The sequence below is a fragment of the Spermophilus citellus genome (genome assembly GCF_964194105.1).
Source record: "Spermophilus citellus genome assembly, chromosome: 2".
Lineage (NCBI taxonomy): Eukaryota > Metazoa > Chordata > Mammalia > Rodentia > Sciuridae > Spermophilus > Spermophilus citellus.
This window is the reverse complement of record NC_138183.1, coordinates 23,905,045-23,926,277: the sequence shown is the minus strand read 5'-3', so window position 1 is coordinate 23,926,277 and position 21,233 is coordinate 23,905,045. Positions and strand designations below refer to the sequence as shown.

Below are 21,233 nucleotides of genomic sequence, written 5' to 3'. Positions count from 1 at the left end.
CCTTTTAAAATGTCCTGTTTGATTACAATTATAGCATGTTCTTGGCCTGGCATCTAAAGCCTGTTGTACTGCTGCTAAGACTTGCCCCTGTTCATTAATGTCTCTACATAATTTAATATATGTGTTTAAATCCTCATGTCTCCATGGTCTAATGACCTCTCTGCAGCAACGATTTGCTTGGTCATAAGCCAGTTGTTTTATAAATGGCATTACCTGTTCTGTATTTCCAAATATCCTAGAGGCTGACTGAATAAGTCTATCTACAAATTCAGCATAAGGTTCATTAGTTCCTTGTATTACCTTAGATAATTGACCTTGTAAGTCTCCATGCCCCTGTAAAGTTTTCCATGCCCTAACTGCATCTACAGCAATTTGTGCGTACACACCAGGGTCATATTCAATTTGTTGTCTTTGACCCTCATAAGGTCCCTTCCCCAAAAGCATTTCTATATTTCTTTGAGGATAGCCAGCTTCTGCATTTCGCCTAGCTGTCTCCATGCAAAATTCCTCATTGGCAACCTTCCATAACAAATATTGTCCTCCGTCTAGCACAGATCGACACATGTTAGCCCAATCTGCTGGTGTCATGTCCAAGTTGGTAACAGATTCGACCATGCTTATTGTGAAGGGAGCTTGCGGCCCATAGGTCGTTACAGCCTCCTTTAATTGCTTTATTGTTTTGAAATCTAAAGCACGGTGAATTCGTTGCCCTCCTGCCTGCTCAAGTACAGGGCATGCTAATCTTTGGGGTCCTGCCTCAGAATTCCGTCCATCAACTACGGGAATTGAGGGCCGCTCAGCGGTAGATGGAGCTGTTGGCTGAGTTACGCCCTCTGGTGATAGAACGGAGTTGGTAGCAACCTCCTGTTGTAATTCTCCACCTGATGGCTGCTTGTCCTCTAAGCTTGCTTTCTTTAAATTCTCCTCTGTCTGACTAGCTTGAGAGACCTTCTCTTTTGCTTGACCTAGCGTTTTTTCTACCATAGTCTGGACCTCTAACAATTTACTTAACAGTTTTTCGGTTTGTTTTTTATTGGATTCTAATCTACTATAACCTAACCCAATAAGGTAGGATAAAACAAAGCCGAAGCAGAATGAAACAAAGACGGAGCAGACAATGGTTGTATCAATTTTCTCTTTCTCAGGGCTGAATAACTTCAAACCTTGAGCCAACCATTTTTTCCAGTTCGCCTGAGAAAATTCTAGGGCTAGGGAGCTCGAAATGAAAACAAAATAAATCAAAACAAGAACACATTGTTTTCTGAGAAGGTCATCCATCCTGTCGCCTTCCCTCAGGGGCGAGCAATTTACTCACCTCTAAGCTTCAGGCGTTCCCCGCACGGGCCGCCAAATGCCGCAGTCTTGGCTGGGCACAGAATCACGAGCCAATCAAGCAGGAACAAAACTTTATTTTGAAAAAGCCGCTAACACTCTCAGCGCCAGCAAGTCAAAAACCGGTCCTCCCACGAGGGTGTCCGACCGGAACCGCGCGCCGACCGGAACCCCCCCGTCTCCTCCCACCTCCTCCGGAATTCCCTCCTACTATCCTTCCCCAACCAATGGGAACTCTCCAGCAGTCCCGTAAAGTCCCGTAACTTGAGTCCGGTAGCAGGCCAAGGTGAACAGCGGGAGTCCAGTTTGCATATGAATGTAAATTTTAACATAATCATCTCAGTGGCTAGCTGGCGTCACTTTACAACCAAAGGTGCCATACATCGTATATATGCTTGTGGCTCCTAGCAAGGCAGTTACCCTGCCCAGGGCTCAGCATGATGAGGGGAGTCTCTGGTGGCTGTGGTTCCTACAGGAGTGCCCCACATCGGCGCTCACCATCTTTGTGATCTAGGATGCAGGTGTGAGAATAGAGAGCATTAGGCCCTCTCATCCTATACCCCTGAAGCCTTGGCCTTGGGGAAAACATGGTGTAGGCCCAGAGCCAGGCACAGCTGGTGCAAATACCAGCCCCACCGGCTCTGCTCGGTGCACCAGGGAATCCCACCCATTGAGCCTCAGTTCTTCATCTGCAAAGTAGGGACAGCGCAGCTACCCTCTGAAGCTGTGAGACTCAACGTGACAACTGACAATTCCAGGTGCGTGTAGCCCTCGGTGAGAGTCCTCCCTCCGCATCCTCCCCACTCCCTCCTCCTCCAGGAAGAAGAAATGCACTGGGCCAAGACTGGTCCTTGTCGTTCTTCCATGGAGCTCTGTTCTGTAAGCACAGTGCACATCAGATGGGCTCCTTGTTTCAGGTTTACAGTCTCCGTTGAGGGCTGGCCGGGACAGCATTTCAGCGTTTGGATGATTTCTATTTTCCACAGGCTCTGTGGTTGATGATCTAACTGGGCATATGGCATTCAGTTCCACCAGCAATGTGGCCAATGGGGAGGAGGCTGCGTTGGTGCCCCTTGTTTGTAGTAGGCAAAAAAAAAAAAAAAAAAAAAAAGCCTTCCCCTCCCATTAAGGTGTATCTTTGTCAGATCCCGGGAACCTGTGAATGCGACCTTATTCACAAAGGTCTTTTGAAAATGTCATAAAGTTAGGGATCTTGAGATGCAGAGAACATCCTGGATCATCCAGGAGAGCCTTAAATCCAGGGACAAATGTCCTGGTAGGAGACACACAAGAGAGATTCCGCAGATAGATATGGAGGAGGCAGTGTGACCGCAGAGGCAGAGACTGGAGTGACGCTGCCACAAGTCAAGGAGTGCCTGCAGCCACCAGAAGCTTGCAGAGGCAGAGAGTGAATTGTCCCCTGGAACTCTCAAAGGGAGTGTCCTGCCCACCCCTTGATGTCAGACATCTGGCCTCCAGAACTGTGAGGAATTAAGATTCTTTGGCTTCCAAGCCACCAATTTGTGATCATTTGTGATGTAGCCATAAAAAGAATACAGCCTGCCAGTACCCTGCCCCACCTGGCTCTCGGTGGCTTCCAGGGCCACCATTTGGCATTTCTTTCTGAAAAATTGATTCAGGATCATGGTTCTAAAAAATTGTAAACTCTACCCACCTCCTCCTGTGTTACATGCTCCACAAACCAGCACATGCCTGCCCGTGTGTCACCAACCTGTTCTGAAAAGCCCCTGTACGGATGACACTTTTCAATCCCTTGTCACCTTTTTTGTTATTGTTCACCTCCTTTTACAGACCTGCCACCTGATGCCCTGATATGTCCAGGAACTTGCCAAAGTTGCCACGGGCTATGTGTTGAAACTAGGGCTCAGACCTAGCACCCCCTGCTCTTGGCTGTGGGAAATGGGGAGCAGTGGTCCTAGGGAGATACTTTCTCTGCCACATGTGATGGAGCAGGAAGTGTGCAGTGTCACTTAGGACTTGTGAGTCTTCATGGTTTTTATCGTGTTTGCTTTCCTGGTGACTTAGCTGTGTGTACCCGCTCAGGGCCTCCACCACCTCCAAACACACACGCACACCTCAGTGGCCAGACTGCAGCCTCTTGGAGCCTGTGTCGATAGCAGAGCTGAGGGTCAGCAGCAGTTTATGATGCTCTGTAGTAGTCTGCAGCTGCAGCCTGGGCTGTGTCTGCTAGCTATGCATGGCCAGTAGCTGATCTCAAGCTATTAGAGGTTGACAGGACGAGAAGTTGAATCATGTACAGAGCTCAGCAGTTGTGACAGAGACTGTAAAACAGAACATATGTGCTATGTGAACTTATGGAATAAGTGTGCCAACCCCTGTGATAGAGAATAGATGTGGCCTCCTTATAGAGGACATGAAGAGAGAGAGAGGGAGAGCATGGAGGGAGGGGAAGAGGAAGATGAGGTGATAAAGGGAAAGGGGGAGAAGATGATGGAGGGAGGGGGAGGAGATGGTGGTGGGAGGGGGAAATAGGTGGAGGGAGAGGGAAATAGGTGGAGGGAGAGGGGAAAAGGAGAGAGGGAGAGGGACTGACTTAAGTTTCACAAAGTACTTTATTTCTTAAAAATGTAATTCCCTTGTGGCTTCATGGAGGCTAAGGAATTAGGCTGGTGCAAGAAGCAGCCATCCAACTGTGGCAAAGAACAGCCTCCATTGGAGGTGTCCATTGGACTCTATCAGTATATATTGAGCTTAAAGGTTGTGTCCTTATGGGTATGATGTATGGCACATCCAGGTGGAATAAACGGATTCAGAAACACTGTAAAAGGTGTTTCGTACTTGACAGTGTGGGGGAAGCCTGCCACCTGCCATGTATTTGACTTCTCATTTTTGCCGTCTTTCAAACTTCTCACCAGAGTGGACCTTTGTCAGATATCAGCAGTGGTTCTTCAGTCTTCACTCTGATGGGGAACTTGCCTGAAATAAATACTGGTGAGATCACAGGAAGTGCCCAGGACAGGGATAGAACAGTTCCCCTTGCTCATTCTGCTCTCCTACCCAGGGGAGGCTGAGCGAGCACAGAGACCCCTGGATCTCGCAGGTCTTTGGTAGAACCAGTTCCTTCTCCTTGTCTCAGATTGTCATCAGCCATGGACAGAGACCGATAGGGAGCTCCTTGAGGCTTTGGAGGTGTTTGCAGGATCTGTTGTCTGTGAACCCAAATTTGCCTGTACTTATTGGTCTTCTCAGGTCCCACCAGATTTTCTCCTGGGAGATTGCATAGAAGAAGCCCATTCTCAGAGATGAACTGTTTCTTAAATATTGTCTTTTCTGAGTTTTGAAATTTAGTAGAGCATTAAGGCATTTAAACAAAGAGTATTTACTGTAATTCAAAACCAGATTCGGTTTCCCCGGTTAATGGTGTTTTTAGCCCCGCCCCTACTTTGTCTCTCCAACCTGGTTTATCACCCCCAACCTGAGTAGTAAGTCTAATGTAAACTAATCCTCAGAAAAGGAGGCTCAAGGGACTGGGATTGTGGCTCAGTGGTAGAGCACTTGCCTAGCACGGGCGGGACCTGGGTTCGATCCTCAGCACCACATAAAAATAAAGGCAATGTGTCGTGTCCATCTACGCCTAAAAAAATAAATATTAAAAAAAAAGGAGGCTCAAGGAAGAGAAGAGAAATTAGACACCCATTGCAATGTTGAGGACTCCTGCAATGAGAAGCAGCATCCCCCCTGGGTGCTCCCAGACTAGCTCAGGACAGAGCATGGTGACAGTGCCTTGGTGTCTAAGTCCCATTGTCCTGCAGTTCAGACCCAGACTTTGAAGAGCAAAGAAGGCCAGGACTTAGGCTGGGGGTGTAGCTCCGTGGTAGAGTGCTTGCCTAGCATGCAGGAGGCCCTGAGTTCAGTCCTTAGTACTGCAAAAAAATAAAAATAAATAAAAAGCTGGAACTTAGATACAAAAATAGAAAATTGACTGCCCAGTACCGAGTCTTCTAAAAAAATTTACCAAATAGTGAATTTCAGACTGATGAAGGAAGAGTTCAGACAGATGTAAGCAAGAGCAGATGCTTATCAGCCTGGACCACGAGACTGTCCCATGCCAGTGGTGATTTTCCACCTCAGCTGACATTGAGACTACTTGGTGGCATTTACAGCCTCCAGTGCCAAGCCAGTGAGAGCCAGATCCCTGGAGGTGGGGCCCACTGTGGTGCTTTTTAATGTTCCTCAGGTGATCTTAATGGTCTCCTGAAGTTATATGCCGTGGAGAGACTTAAAGTCAAGGTGAGGAGGCATCAAACTGGCTCATGCGTGTTAAGAACTGGACGAGGCTGGAAGCCAGATGTTAGAAGTAGTGGGGTGAGGGTACCCCTCACACGGCATTAATAGCCAGTGGTCTTGAAGCTTGCCTCGGATTGCAGCCGTAACTCTCAAGAGCTCCCCAAGGGAGAGGGGCCCCTGGGGAATAACAGCAGAGAACAGCAAAGTCTCACTTTACTCCTTTTTTTAAAATTGATTTTTAAAAAAATAAATGACAGTAGAATGCATGACAATTCTTATTACACATAGCAGCATAATTTTTCATATCTCTGGTTGTATATAAAGTATGTTCACACCAATTCGTGTCTTCATACATGTACTTTGTATAATGATGTCCATCACATTCCACCATCCTTGCTAATCCCCTGCCCCCTTCCTTCCTCTCCCATCCCTCTGCCCAATCTATAGTTTGTCTCACTTTATTGTAAGCCAGACCTGGCATGGATCTCCACCTGCTTACCCACCTGCCGTGCCTCTCCTGTGGCAGATGTCTGGTTAGTTGCTGTGTGGGAGGGCAGCAGATCAATGTGGGATAGCCCCTGGCTCGGCTGGCTGCTCTAGTGGCACAGGTAGAAGAGGAAGACACAGAGAACTGCCCTTGTGGGCTTGTCCTTCTGAAGCAGGGTCTGGTCCCCTTCTGTGTGCTAGGAATTCTCCAGTAAGTGATTAATTGAATTACCAGCTCCTCGGGGGCAGGGAGCATTTGAGGATGATGAGAAAAAAATCACAGAGTTCCCCTCTGCTAGACCCCCACAGTAAAGTTTCATAAGGCATTTCCACGTCGTGTCAACATGCCCAGCGTCTCTGCGGGAGATCCTCGCCTGACAGTTCTTGATCACCCAAACTTGGACTTGGAACATGGGAAAAGACTGGAAGGAAGATTGGAGAAGATCTGGCCCTTGGGCAGTAGGTGCTCACAAGAGGAAGGCGAGCAAGACTGAAGCTCCTTTCACAGCTTCCTTTTGGAGGGGAGCTCATTTCTGTCACCTCAGAAGTTTGTGGAATGGGGACCTATTGGCTCTTTGCTGCTTGCTCTGAACTGGACAGTACTGATGGACACACTTGTCTAGTCCATGAGTCTAGGCAGCAGAGGGGGGGGAATACAAAGTCCAACTTTCTGGGAACACTAGAGATGGCTAGCATGGCTGAATGCTGCAGAGACACAGACCATGAAGTGACTGCCCCTTCCTTGAGTGGACAATAGAGATGAAGACGGTGCTTTTCCTAAGATTCACCGTGGCCAGAGTAAAATAATGGCACTCACACCATAAGTGGAGTCCCATGCCATCTTCTGAGTGTCCTGGACCCTAAGATCAAGAAAAGTAAATCCCCAAAGCAGCCAGCCATTGCTAGTTTCTCCAACTTCAGCATCCTGAAATTAAAGGAACGAGTACTTTAACTGGGTCACCTCTATTAATGGGTAAAAAACTGTTTGGAGATTCACTTCCCAAAAATGCCAGTGTAGCACATGGTGACAACCAACAGCTGTCTAAGAAGTAGCCATGGGCAGCAAAATGGAAATTACTGAAGATGTCATTCTACCGGGCTCCCTGTGAATAAGTAAACAAAGTGATTATGATCACAAACTCAGAAGCCACACTGCCGGGTTTCAATTATGTTTGTGCCACTCTAACTGGGGGACCTTGGAGCAAGTTACTTAGTCTCTCTATGCCTCAATGTCCTCATCTCTAAGGAGACAATAGAAGCTACCTCCTACACTGTGATGAGCGTGGATGAGTTAACTGTGTCAAGCACTCAGATCTGGGTCTGACACTTGTAAGCTCCCCATACCCTTTTGTGTTCATGATGAGGGTCATGCTGTTTAAAGCACATTGAGATGCAAGTCACATAGCTAGTGACAAAACCTTTGACATTTCATCCTTCCACTCTTGTCCATGCCTATTATTTTTCTTAAAAATTAAAGTGAGATCTTAACCACACATGCTCTTTGCTTTTTAAACTGGCTATGTGAGACTATCTTTCTGTCTCATTTATTCTTCCACAGCATCATTTTAAATGACTGCATAATATTGTGGATATTTATAGTTTAACCAAACACCTATGGTTGAATGCTTAACTAACTTTCCCTTTTTAAAAACCAATGCTGCAGAAATATCATTGAGCAAAAACATTTCTCAAAGCTACAATCCCACACCCTTGGAATAAATACCTAGCAGTCAATTTCTTGTCATATGCCTGGCTACCTTTTCCTCCTGAAGGATTATACCCCCCTCCAATAAGGAATAAAAATCCACTTTCCCCTCCGTCTACCCAACACCACACTGTAGTTTGTTTGTTTTTTTTTTTTTTTTTTTTTTGGTGCTTGTACTTAACCTAAAGCTGAGCTCTGCTGTTTGGGACTTGGCTTCTCTGAACACGGTGTGATCCCGGCTTTCCATGGAGCTTCCTTCTGGAGCATCCCAGGTGGACCCTCCAAGAACAACTCTGAGAGGCTCTTCCTTAGTCTTCCAGGACAAGAGAAGAGCTCAGACAAGCTGTCCCTATGCCAGCAGCCATCTCGGTCTTGCTTATTTCATTGCCTTATCCAAAAATATGTCTATGCTAGAAATTCTTTGCCCTCAGGGACTTTCCAGGAGCAGATTAGTGAGAACCTGCGCCTTTCCTTTGTTCCCTGATGGACCACCGGGGTTACAACTGGCAGGTATTTCGGCCACTTCCTCATCCCTGGGTGCATCTTCTTAGACTTGAGTGATGACCAGAGAGAAGATATGTAAGGAAGAAAGCAGGAAGAAGCAGCATTGAGAAAGGACTCAGGATAAGCAGTCATTAGCAGAGGATTCTGAATTAGAAAACATTTTTTATTTAGGTTTAAACTAAAAATAGGCAAAGGATCCTGTTACTAGCCTCCTGGGAACAGCCTTCTAGCCCATGACAGCTCTCACTGGTGGGGTGTTTTCTCTTGGCTTCCACTTGCCCCCTCATTGGATGCTGAGGACCAGGGCATCTAAGGAGTGGTTTGGGTGGCTTCGGTTGAATCTGAGCTTGGCAAATTATTTTGCCCATGTTAACATACTGTCGCAAGACGGGTTCATGTAGGAGTACTAGAAAACACAGAAGAACACAAAGAATAGCTAAAAACACTCCAAATCCTACCATCCAGACATAACCTGGTAACATTTAGCACCTCTCTAGACTGAGCTGTGGCACTGACATTCATTTATCTATACGTGTGAGCACACATATTCATATTTAATTTTCACAAAAATGCCATGATACTGAGCGTGCTGTTCTATGGCTGACTTTTAAAAGAGTTTATTTTTGATGATTGTTTTATTTGCTTTTTATTCATTCATTCATCAATAGATGCTTATTCAAAACCATTATGTGTTAGGCTTGGTTCTAAGCATGCAGGTTAAAGCCAGGAACAAGAGACATGGTCCCTGCTCACGTGCAGTAGGCATTTTGTCCATGAGGACAGACAATGAACAAATAAGACTGGAAGAAGAAAATTTCAGGGGCTTGAGATGTGACTCAAGCGGTAGCGCGCTCACCTGGCATGCATGCGGCCCGGGTTCGATCCTCAGCACCACATACCAACAAAGATGTTGTGTCTGCTGAAAACTAAAAAATAAATATTAAAAATTCTCTCTCTCTCTCTCTCTCTCTCTCTCTCTCTCTCTCTCTCTCTTTAAAAAGGGGAAAAAAAGAAAATTTCAGGGGGTGATAAGTTCTATGAAGGAAATAAAATGGGTGTATGGAGATGTAAGGGGAAGAATGAATACCATTAAGCTTGGTGACAAGAAGTCAACCAATCAGGCAGAGCATTGTAAATGGAAGGACTAGCAATACACAGACCCCAGAGTCTGGATGAGCTTGTTAGGCTTAAAAAAGTAGCCAAGAGTAGCATGGCTCCTGTGGGGAGTGGAGGGGGCCAGAGGACCAAGAGGAGGTGGCTGGGAAAGGCAGCCCTGGGAACACAGAGAGGCTTGCTTTTGATTTTAATCCCAAGTGGAAAAGGGAGTTTGGGGATGGTTTATAAGATGCCACCTTATTTAAGTAATCATTTGCCATTAGATTATTTTTGTGTGTTGCATAGATCTCTGCCTTGAATATTCTTTTACATAATTCATTGAGTATATCAAAAATAATTTTCTCTGGATGAATTCTTTATGATAAAGTCAACAAAAACTTTTAAAACGGCCTCACAGAAAGGTGGATTTATAATTCTGTCAGGGATTAAAGAGAAAGTCTTTTTGTCCCACACCGTACCCAGAAGAAGTGCACATTTCATGTGGGGGTGGCTTTGCAGCTTTTATTTGACATTTCTCTGGTTATTAAAAACACTGAGCATTTTCCTTATGTTTTGTTCTTTTTATGTATGGAAGTATTCATATTTTTCTTTATAGATCACAAGATAAGAATCTTTACTTACTTAAGGTCTTAGCCCTTTCACATATATGTTGCAAATATTTTCTCCAAGTTGGTACGTGCCTTTGACATGCGGTGTTCAGTTGGCACCATAAAAACCATAGTTTTAAATTTTATGTAATGAAGTTTACTAGTTGGATTTTGTGGATTTCTTTCTATGCATTATGTTTTTGGAGTCCTTTCTCATCCTAAAATCAGATAATCACTGTATTTTCTCATGTTTTCACTGTATATGTGACCTGAGTCCATCTAGAAGTTATTTTGGTGCATGGAAACATTTCTCCTTTTAAACCATGAAGGACAGTGACAACAGAAGGGACAAGCTTTTTTTACTATAGACAAGTGGGCACAATTTGGCTGTGAGATCATGCTAACATTAATAGCACAAAGAAAAGAGGCGCAGATTCAGTTTCTCCTGGAAAACCAATAGAGTCCTGGTAGACTGCTGTTCATAAGGTAGCAGATCATCATTTTTTTAAACCTAAAAAGTATTTTTTAACCTGAAAAGACAAAGTAATAGTCTATGATAAGAACAAATAACCCAAGTACATTTTAAGAAAATTGCTGTTATTAACAAAGGGGTAGGTATTTTATTTTATTTAAAAATCCCCTACATCCTCAAGCTATGGCTAATTAGGGTGAACACGGTTAAAACTCTTATTAGTTGGTTGAGTTTTATTTTCTCCTCAGAATGACATCATTAAAAACATAAAAAAAAATGTTTTGTGGAGGACAGTTTGACCCTATTAAGTTCTAAAGGTTCAAATCTGTTGATTTAGCAGTTCTCCTGTTTGATTCACGCTCCGGATATAGTCACAAAAGTACATCTAAGGTGTACAGAGGGCAAGATTCAGTGCCTCCCTTTTTATGATAACAAAGAAAACAGTGGGAGCCACTTAAAATACTCAATTAGCAGTGGACTGTGGGAGAATTACAGTGCATCTGTGCACTGCCACGCCCCAGTTACATGAGGTGGGGCCCCCTGTGCTGAAGCAGAAAACCTCCGAGCCCGTCGCTAAGTGAAGAAGGCCAGCAGCAGAGCTGATCTGTGCTTTAAAAAGACCAGCCTACAACATGTTGCTGGGTTCATTTTTTTTTTTTTTCCTGGTGGGAAACAGAAAGAATGGGAATTGCTGTGCATAGGGACAATGTGAAGTGCGATTCAACCATGCATTTGATTTTATTTTTTGCATGTGTTGTGTGAATTTTTTCACCATGTATGTTTATTACTTCCATTTATATTTTTCAGGGCTAACTGTATCTATCTGGGCATATTATGGATTGTTGTATTTTTTTTTAACTGGGAATTATACCCAGGGGCACTTAACTTCTGAGCCATATCCCAGCCCTGTTTTTTTATATTTTATTTAGAGATAGGGTCTCAATAAGTTGCATAGTGCCTTGCTAAGTTGCTGAGGCTGGCTTTGAACTCATGATCCTCCTGCCTCACCCTCCAGAGCTGCTGGGATTACAGGTGTGCGCCGCCCCACCCAGGTTGGTATGTCCTTCTTTACACTTTTCTGTATTAAAAAAGAAGGAGAAGGATATATATCAGTTATATTCATCAGGCATGCACAAGGCCCTGGATTCAATCCCCAGCACCCCACTCCCCTCAAAAAAGAAATAGTCATCAGATACTGGTATCTAAGAAACACAAATATGCCAGGCGTGGTGGTGGCGGATGCCTGTAAGCAACTCGGGAGGCTGAGGTGGGAGGATGTAAGGTGCAGAGTCAGCCTCAGTAACTTAACGAGGCCCTAAGCAAAGAAGTGAGACTCTGCCTGAAATAAAAAATAAAAATGGGTTGGGGGAAGTACCCTTGGGTTCAATCCCTGATACAAAAAAGAAGGAAGGAGGGAAGGATGAAGGAAAGAAGGACAGATGGACATGATGGATAAAAGAGAAGGCGCGTACTCTCTGGAAATATGCTCATTTCTGGGAGTCTGCATTCCTTTGTCATTTTGTCATTAGTTTGAGTACCACGCATTGTGTTGTTCACTGTCGTGCACATGATTTTGTTCTGCCCCAGGACAGCTATGTCCAGGCGCCCAGCGCCTCTACTGCTCACTGTGAAATCCGTGTAGGGCCTGCTCCACTTCCTGCCCTGAGACTTCTCCAGGATTTACACATCTTCCTAAGACAAGGACTGCCAGCCTAGTGGGTCTCTCTGCCCCTTGCTCTTCCTGTCATCTAGTTTTAGGGAGATATTTGCTGATACCCAGAAACCCCAGGTTTAGAGAGTCTCCTCCATTCTTGGCAAGTGACAGCCCTCCCAGCTGCTGCCCCATTTGCAGCAGTCCCTTTTGGAAGAAACTTTCAAATGGAAGAGAAATATTTTGCATTTGCTCTCTTTATTAGGACATTGAATCCCCTGGCAATATCTCTCACAGGGATTAAAGTAAATGAATATATTGGTTCACCAGGATTTGCTGAAGGTTCCAACACAGCCTTGACTTATTTTTGTTCAAAATTGAGAGATGCTCACAGATGTGGTATGAGGCCCCATTGTGGTAAGAGGCCTCGTTTTGGGGTGGGGTGGAAGGACTTGACATCAGAATGTTTTGTATTGTCAACATCTCGTTTGCTCTGGAAGGCTTAAGGCATATGAATGTGAAGTTGCTGCAGTAATTTGTCTGTGTCCAGAGTGGAGTCCACTCTTGAGAGCTAAACAGAGGTCAGTAGCACTGCACCATGGGAAAGTGCTGGAGGGCCAGGCTGTTCACCTTTCAGATCCTGTTTGTCCACTTCTTAGCTTATGACCTTGGGCACTTCACTCATTCTAGCTAAACTTTGGGGTTTTTTTTTAATCAATAAGATGGGGAACATTAAAGGTCCGTACCTCAAAGTTTTAAAAGGTTAAAGTGAAAAGCTGAAAGGAGCTCCTTACTATAATGCCCAACACATCACAAGATCAATAAATTTAACTGCCATGATTATATAATTGTCCCTCAGCATCCAGGGGATTTTGGTTTCTGGACCCCTGCAGATACCAAAATCTCTGAGTGCTCAACTTTCTTATATAAAATGGCTCAGGATTTGCATATAACCTATGCACATCCTCCAGTATACTTTAAATAGGCTCTAGATGACTTACAATATCTAGTTCAATGTTAATGCTATGTAAACAGTTGTTATGCTGTATTGTTTAGGGAATAATGGCAAGAGAAAAAGGTCTGCACTTGTTCAGTTCATACAAAATCTTTCTCCCAAACATTTTCTATCTGTGGTTGGTGGGATCCGAGGATGTGGACCCTGCCTATATGGAAAACCGGATATATTACTATGGTTTTTACCACCACTGTCATTGCTATTCTTAGGTTCAACCACTAGAAAATCGAATTTTGGTTCCAGGAATAAATTACAGAGTGTCATCAAAATCCTAAGTCAAAACCAGGGTTCTAGGTACAAAGGAAACAGCTTTATTTACTGAGTTGCTGCCCTCCATCAGGTGATATGCTTGGTGCCATCTCTGTTGTCCCTTGTTTCATCCCTGCAATGGCACCCTAAGACATTTCTGTTTCCGTATTCCATGTAGGGTTATAATTCTGCCTCACACTCATTAGTCATGTGACCCTATATTGTTATCTCCCTTGGTTTCTCCTCTTTGAAGAGGGGATAAAGATGGAAGTTAACTCATTGAGTTGTTGGGAAGATGAAAAGAATCAATTTATAAAGCACGCAGGACATTGCCTGGCATAAGTAAGTGAATGCTTGCTGGTATCACAGGTACTTGAATAGGTGAAGAAGGACATCTGTGACCATAAGGACACATTGTGTTCTCCATGGCCTGGTAGAATGTGAGATATGGGAGGAACCTTAGGGCTAAGCTGGTGCAACCTACTCATTGCTCAGGTGGAGAACTCAAGGCCCAAGTCTCCCAAGGAGCTAGTGGCAGAGCCTCTGTCTGAAGTCAGATCTCTTGACCCCAGGTCAGTGCTCAGGAGGCTTCATAGGAGAGGGTGATGTGCCAGTTACATGCTGTGGCTGAACTGAATTGTTACTTCTGGCATTTGGGACTTCCTTGGAGTTTTCTGTCATTCTTCCTCCCTGGATGGAAGATGCTTAGTTTTTTCATCACTAAGTACTTATCAATATGATGTCATAGCAGATATTACCTCCTCATCAGACTATATCTGACTGCTTTCCTTTTCAGTGGTTAGTGAGGAGACTAAAGGAAGCCTTTGTGGCAAAGAATGTGGTGTTAGGACCAGGAAAGCAAAAGTACAGCTGTATGGCTTAATACTTACTTAAAGAGTAACACTGTGAATAGACCTTATGAAGTGGACTTCAGAGATAATCCATATGGTCTATAAAGTGTCTCTAAAGACCTTAAACGAAAACTCTGACGTCTTGTGTATTTGGCTTGGCATTAATAAGCTACATATATTAACTGTTGTAATTACTAACAGTGTTGCCTGTAACCTCTACATGATATTTACTCAAATTTCAAGTGTTAAAGTACCCTTTCAAAAGTCAGTTTTAAAATTTGAACCAATTGATGTTGTCAACAGCCATACCGCCCTGAATGTGCCTGATCTCCTCTGAACTAATTGATGTCTATTTAAAAGCCTTCTCTTGACCTTATAATTTCCATTAAAAGAGAAACAAAGCAGGCAGTTTCTTCATTTACCAATAGATGGCAAGCTCAAGGTCAGAATACATGGGATAAAAGAGAAATTGAGTAAATAGAAATGCTAGTCAAAATTAAGCCAAAAGAAATGAATAGAGAAGTGGAATTTTCCACGTGGTAATGGTGCAGGTTGTGTGGTCGCATGCTCGGGAGAAAGATGTGATAGTAGGAAATCCAGCTCACTTGTCCTGCTGTTCAGGTCTTTTAAGGTTTCCATTTGAACTAGCTCAGGGTTCTAGTCTTTAGTTGTGTGGGATCAGAAAATCACATACTAACTCAGCTTTCACTGTACTCATCTGCAAACCCAAGTGCCATTTCACATTGGATGGACATTGCGGGGCGGGGACAGGATGTGACAAGTGCCATCTCTCTGTTTAGCTAACTGTTTGGGAAGCCTGACTGTAATCAGGATCATGATTGGTGACCTTGACTTTAGAGCCTGGAGAATGCGTTTCAATGCCTAATAGCACTGAGATGAGATAAATGATAGGGACATGTCTGCCAAGCAAACTCAGTGTTCACTGATAACTGGACAAGGCAGCTGGACGAAGCTGTGTGAGTACTTGCTGGATTTTTCTATGCTTGATCACCATGCTTCTCAGTTTTCAGACAATATACCCTCCTTTTCTGTCCTCAGATATAAATAGCTCTGACTCTGCAGCAGCATTAAACAGGTAATTATAATTCAACCATGACTGAGATGATGTTCTGACTCCTTAATAGATAAAGCTCCTCGGGTCCATGTTTGCAAGTTGGTTTTCTATCATTTAATTCTCAAAAATGTCAATTCATGTGTTAGCATAACCTATATAAAACCTGGGTGCCCTAGTGATCCAGTTGTAGCAAGAAGTCACAGAGGAGCACGGTCTCATTGGCAAAAAAGTCATCCCAGTGTCCTTCCTGGATTCTTCTGGACAACATTAGAGGTTTTCATTAACCACAGAAAAATTACCTAAGATTCTCTCTCCCTGATCTTTTAATCTTAATCTCTCAGCCTTTCATTTTCACTCTTGACCTTCAAACTATCTGCATGCCATTTCAGTTCTTTGCTTTTTCATACCTTCCTTTCTTTTCTTTCCTCCCTGCCCTCCCCGATCCCCTTTCCAAGTGCAAACTATTTAAAATGGCCTGTTGATTGTCATTCTTCAGTACTTTTCCCTTTCTCTCTGATTCTGTTTTGCAAAAGCCTGGGAACTAGCTGGCAGAGAAAGTCACTTAAAATATCAGTGCACTGGGGAGGGACACACAGTCAGTCCCTTCTGGTTCACCCTGGGAAGAGTCAAAGTAGAGTTCTCTTCGTCTAGCAATAGGAAGAAGTAAGATGGCAGCATTTACCATTTCATGTATTTTTCTTTTTCCTCCTCTTACCTAAATTCCAAGCTCTTACTGGCAATTAGTGCCTGGAGTAGGTCCTCTGGTTCCTGCTGTCTGCTGTGCCCTGAGATCCTGGGTATCAACTCGGGTCGTCGGAATGGAGCTTCAGGAAGGAAAGGAAAAGCCACTTCTCTGCCTCTTTTTGCCCTCCCTGCTTACCCTCTTCTATGCTCTCCCTTTTTCTCACAAGCTCAGCTGGAGCAACCCCCACCCCATGCCCAGTCACCACCTTGCACTTCCCAATGCCCAGGCGACAGCAGGAGAGGGAGTCTCACCAGCCCAAAGGTGGAGACAGCTCCCTGAACTCCTGGGACACCTGTCTTCCATCAGAGTTTTAAACCATCTGAACAGTGTGTGCTCCTTACTATACTAATAGTTTGCAGTGTTTATAGTGTTGCAATGCTTCCAGAAAATGCTTGCCAGGAAAATACATGATTTACAGAAAGACAACGAGAGTGGCTTGCACGGCTTCCTGGATCGTGGAGGGATCTGGAAACCTTTCTAATGGATTGAGATCACTTTATTCCAGATGTCTCTAGAGGGACGGGACGTATTCCCCCTCCCAGTGGTCTGCTACTGTCAGGGACTTACACTCTTCCCTGCAATGTTCACTCCCCCACCCCCTCTTTCATCCCACAATGAGCTTTCCATGATTTTTTTCCCCAGAAGTAGCTTTTCCAACTCTGTTCTTGTATGCATAGCAATACAATACAAGTGTTGGCCTATCTATTCCATGTTGGTTAATGTCTTCATCATGAGGACTCTTCTGGTTTCAAGGATGGATGGCTGATGTGTTTTCAATAATATATTTTGCCACCATCGAAATCATGAGTGTCGATGAAGTTAGTTCCATCGCTCAGCTTCCTAAATTATCTATGTTAATAAATCTCCTTTTTGCTTGAACTAATTTGACTAATGTCTGTATTACTTTACAACTGAAAGTGTACCAATAAATAGTGAAGCCTTTTCAGCTCCATCCAAAGAGACCTCCATGATTTCCCCTTTCTCCCTGCTCTGCATGGGCTGTAGATTTGCATTTGAAAGAGGGATACAGACACACACACACCACACACAATTTAGAAATACACATGTGTTCATTATGCAATACTCTCTCTAGGCTTTAGAGATGTATCAGCCCAGATTCTGGTCCTTCCGGAGCTTATGGTTTGATTGATGGAGAAGATGTGTAACTGTGAAGTACTCAAGATACTAATGTGGAAAATCTATAGCCCATGCAGAGCAGGGAGAAAGGGGGGAGTGTGGAGCTCTCTTTGAAGGGAGCAGAAAAGGCTTCACTATTTATCGGTACCCTTTCAGTTGTAAGTGATAAAGACATGAGTCAAATTAGTTCAAGCAAAAAGGGGATTTATTAATATAGATAATTTAGGAAGCTGAGCAATGGAACTAACTTCATGCGTGACTAGATCTTGGGTCCAAATAATGTATCAGGATCCTGTTTTCTCTGTCTTGAAACTTTACTTCTCTCTTTGCATTGACCATATTTTCTCCAACATAGGTTCTTTTTTTCTATGTGGCTTGGGAAAAATTGCCATTCAGATGCATGTCATCTCAGCTTAACCCTAGTAGGAAGGGAGAGTTTTTTAAATGCAAATATTTATGCATCTGGCCCTAGAATATCTCTTGTTGGTCTCACTTGGGTCACTGAGCCTCTCCTTAGAGCAGTTACTATTGCAAGGGGATAAGGTAGTATGATTGGCCCAGACTGGTTCAGGTGCAAGTCCCGGTGACAAGGATGCGCTGGGGTATTTGTGACTGACCACAACTAGCATTCCCACTAACTCCATTTTCAGTGAGTGTAGACGTGTTCCCAGGGGAAGGAAGACTGGACTGATCAAAACTGACAGGTGGTCACTATAACTTCATTGATATTTAAGCTGTGCTGTCAGAGATGAATAGTGTGTGTCAAATGAAGCAGTAAGAGGTATCCATTAGTGTTAGAAGAAGCAGTAAGAGTAAAGGCAGGAAGACATGAGCCCAGCCTAGCAAGTCTCGACACTGCAAGCTCTTATTGAGCTTGGAGCATATGGCTCAGGGGTCACAGCTGGAGATGAGGCTGTGAGATAGGAGCCTCAATGGCCATTGTTTTGTCTTATAGGCAGTGGGGAGACACCTGGGCTTTAGGCAAAGGATGCAGATGGTCAGACTTCAGTATTAAAATGTCACTCTGGCAGTAGTGTGGGAAATGGCTTAGAGAAAGCAAGGCGTGGAGGCAAGATAAGTGAGGAAATGCCTTCAGTAATCCAGATGAAGATGAAATGCAAGCAGCTGAATTCACTGGGGAGTAAAAGGTCCTGATGAGGAACAGTTCCAATGGGCAGGGCAGGAGATAAAGGGGAATGTTAGGGCAGTGTGGAGGCAAAAGATGAGGAAAATGGCAAGCAGCATCAACGGACGCTGCCTTTCAATAAGATGAATGTCTAGGGTGACAGATATCTGAGTTGAGTAGGGTCATTTGCTGAGATGAAGAACGTAGAAAGAGGAATGGGCCTGAAGGTAGCCAGCGAGGGATGACTGAGAGAGCAATTGCATGTGTTGAATTGGAGGGATGCCCTGAAAGGTTGCTAGTTCAATACGGGGACCTGGGCCTCAAAGCGGAGATGGAATCCAAGAGCTTTGGAGTGGATGAGAAAGAAGGGCCCAAGAGTCACTGAGTTTGTCTTAGTTAAGGAAGGGAGATATCTGGGAAATAGCAGGCTAGCCAGGTGAGGAGCACAGCTCAGAACTCAGCCATCCATCAGGCCAATGTCAAGGACCAAAGGTGTGTTCCTCAGTGGGGTCCTACTCAAGTTTACCATGATTTGACTTATACATAATTCTTTTTTTTTTTTTTTTGGACACGTACCTGATTCTGAACAGAGGCTGATTGCCTTCTTACCTCTTACCAATTAGGAATGGCTTCGGGACCTAACCCCATCACTGTGCAAGGGACTCATCTAAAAAAGAATCCTCTTCTGCTGTTGATGCCAAACCCAAGGTCTCGCAGAGTCAAACACAGATGGGAACATGCCAGTGGTACGGCCTGGTTGTGTATGTTGACAACTCTTTTGTTTAGAACTTGAATCCAGTTAGGTGCTTCCTTAGGGGAAATATTAATACAGCCTACATGTTTACGTTTCTTTTACAGGAAAAGTATCCCAACCCCTATTCATCCTTCCTTTATACCAACACTAGATTAATGTTCCTAAAATACAATATCATATCATGCTCTTGCTGAGAACCTTACAAAGATAGGGCAGTGTCTGTACAATACAATTCAGACTTCATGGTCTAATCATCAATGGGCCTAGTCTTAGCTAATCTTTTGATTCCCTCCCAGTTAGATTTTCCTCTTCATTCTTTCTGGAACATGCATAGCACTTCTACTCTTGCTCACATAGTTCTTTTTGCCTTGAATGAGCTGCCCATTGATCGACATGTACCTATATCCTACCCATTCTTCAAGGACTAACTTGCAACCTACATCCACCTTGACCATATCAGTTTACGGGAATCCCTGATGAGTCTACTGCTTGAGCATGTACAGGTCCACTACAGAGTCCAGCTGGTAATATTGTTCCCACTTGGATTCACTATTCCAATGGGCAACTCTGGAGTGAGAACTTTGCATATGAGTGAATGCACAGAGGTGGGAATTCCAGGGAAAGTCTTAGAAGTGACAAGATGTGTAGTTAGCACTCAGTCAACATTTGTGATCTGCATCTTGTATTGTAACATACTATATCTTGTTCTGGATTTAAATGTAGGAAAATTGTATATCTTGATAGTCAATAGCAATGAGCGATAAGGTCCAATAACCTCATCTAGAGAATTCCTGGGACTGGAGATGGCAGCTGGCCTGGACATTCTTGCCTTGTCATGTGGTGCCTTTCAGATGCTGGTCAGGTGTGCTCTTCCCACTGGGCCTTACTTTCCCCATTTACCGTCATATTATTATCTGTTCTTGGACATGCTCTGCAATTAAGTAGCATCAATTATGCACCATTGGTTGGAGTCCCTTGGTGAATGATAAGTTCCTAAGATAGTCATGGGTCTCACTTTGGCAGGGAGATTCTATCCCTGACTTAGGTATTATATTCTAGTGACTCAGGATTATGAACTAATATTTCTTTTCTGTTGTTGTTTTGCACATATTTTTATTTGTTCTAATTAGTTATACATGACAGCAAAGTGCATTTTTATTCATTGTACACAAATGGAGCACAACTTTTCATTTCTCTGGTTGTACACAATGTAGAGTCGCACTATATATGCAGTCACACATGTACCTAGGGTAAGGATGTCTGTCTCATTCCACCATCTTTCCTGTCCCCATCCCCCCTCCTCTCCACTCCTTCCCCTTTGCCCAAAGTTCCTCCATTCTTCCCATGCGCTTCCCGCCCCCCATTATGGATCAGCATCCACTTATCAGAGAAAACATTCTGCCTTTGTTTTTTTGGGATTGGCTTACTTCAGCATCCATTTTCCTGCAAATGCTGGGCTGGGGATATAGCTCAGTTGGTAGAGTGCCTGCCTTGCATGCACAAGGCCCTGGGTTCAGTTCCCAGCATCTCCCCCACCAATGCCACCCCCCAAAAAAGAGCTAATATTTCTCAAAGTCTATTCATTGTGTGGAAAACCTTGGCTTTAACACACATGATTAGGATATTGATTCCAACAGCTGTGGTGCAGTCACATCTCAGAAACATGGCGTTCCATGAGAGAAAAGCTTCCATCCACGGAGTGGGTGGCCAGACTTTGGCATCCTTGTCTTCCCCAGGAAGACAGTGCTGTAATGTCTTCCTGCATCTGGGAGCAAAGGAGAATGGCCCAGTGCTGTACATGGCTCTATAAATCCTCCTGTACACGTTAGAAGCCAAATATAAACAAGCAAGCTCTCATAGGGGAAGGCCTTTCTATTCTTATGAACCACATTCCTGTGATGTTTGTTGTCCGCACTGGAGAAGGACGGAGGAAAAAAAAATGCAGTATATGTTTAGTGGAAAGGATGTGGGAATGCCAGGGAAACACATCCCTTTAAAACCAGTTTCTAGGCAATAACTACCTCCCCGGAAGCAAACATGTGACTATAGGAATATTAGCAAATAACGATGATTGAGTGCTTACGGTGTGCCAGGCCTTGTTCTAGTCCTTTTGCATATATCCTCTCATTTAATCCACATCCCAACCGTATGGCTTGGGT

The 21,233-nt window shown here is 44.1% G+C and overlaps 1 protein-coding gene across 5 annotated transcripts in view; it reads left to right on the top strand.

The window, feature by feature from the left end:
* Positions 1-21,233, top strand: part of PALM2AKAP2 (PALM2 and AKAP2 fusion) — a 470,283-nt gene that overhangs the window by 185,643 nt on the left and 263,407 nt on the right. The window contains exon 1 of one of the 5 annotated variants that reach the window (XM_081280061.1): positions 19,052-19,066. The exons of the other annotated variants lie outside the window; for them this stretch is intronic. Within the exon in view, the coding sequence (XP_081136187.1) occupies positions 19,058-19,066 (9 nt within the window). The 5' untranslated portion in view covers positions 19,052-19,057. Of the gene's footprint in view, positions 1-19,051; positions 19,067-21,233 lie in introns of those variants that run through there. 5 annotated transcript variants of the gene reach the window in all.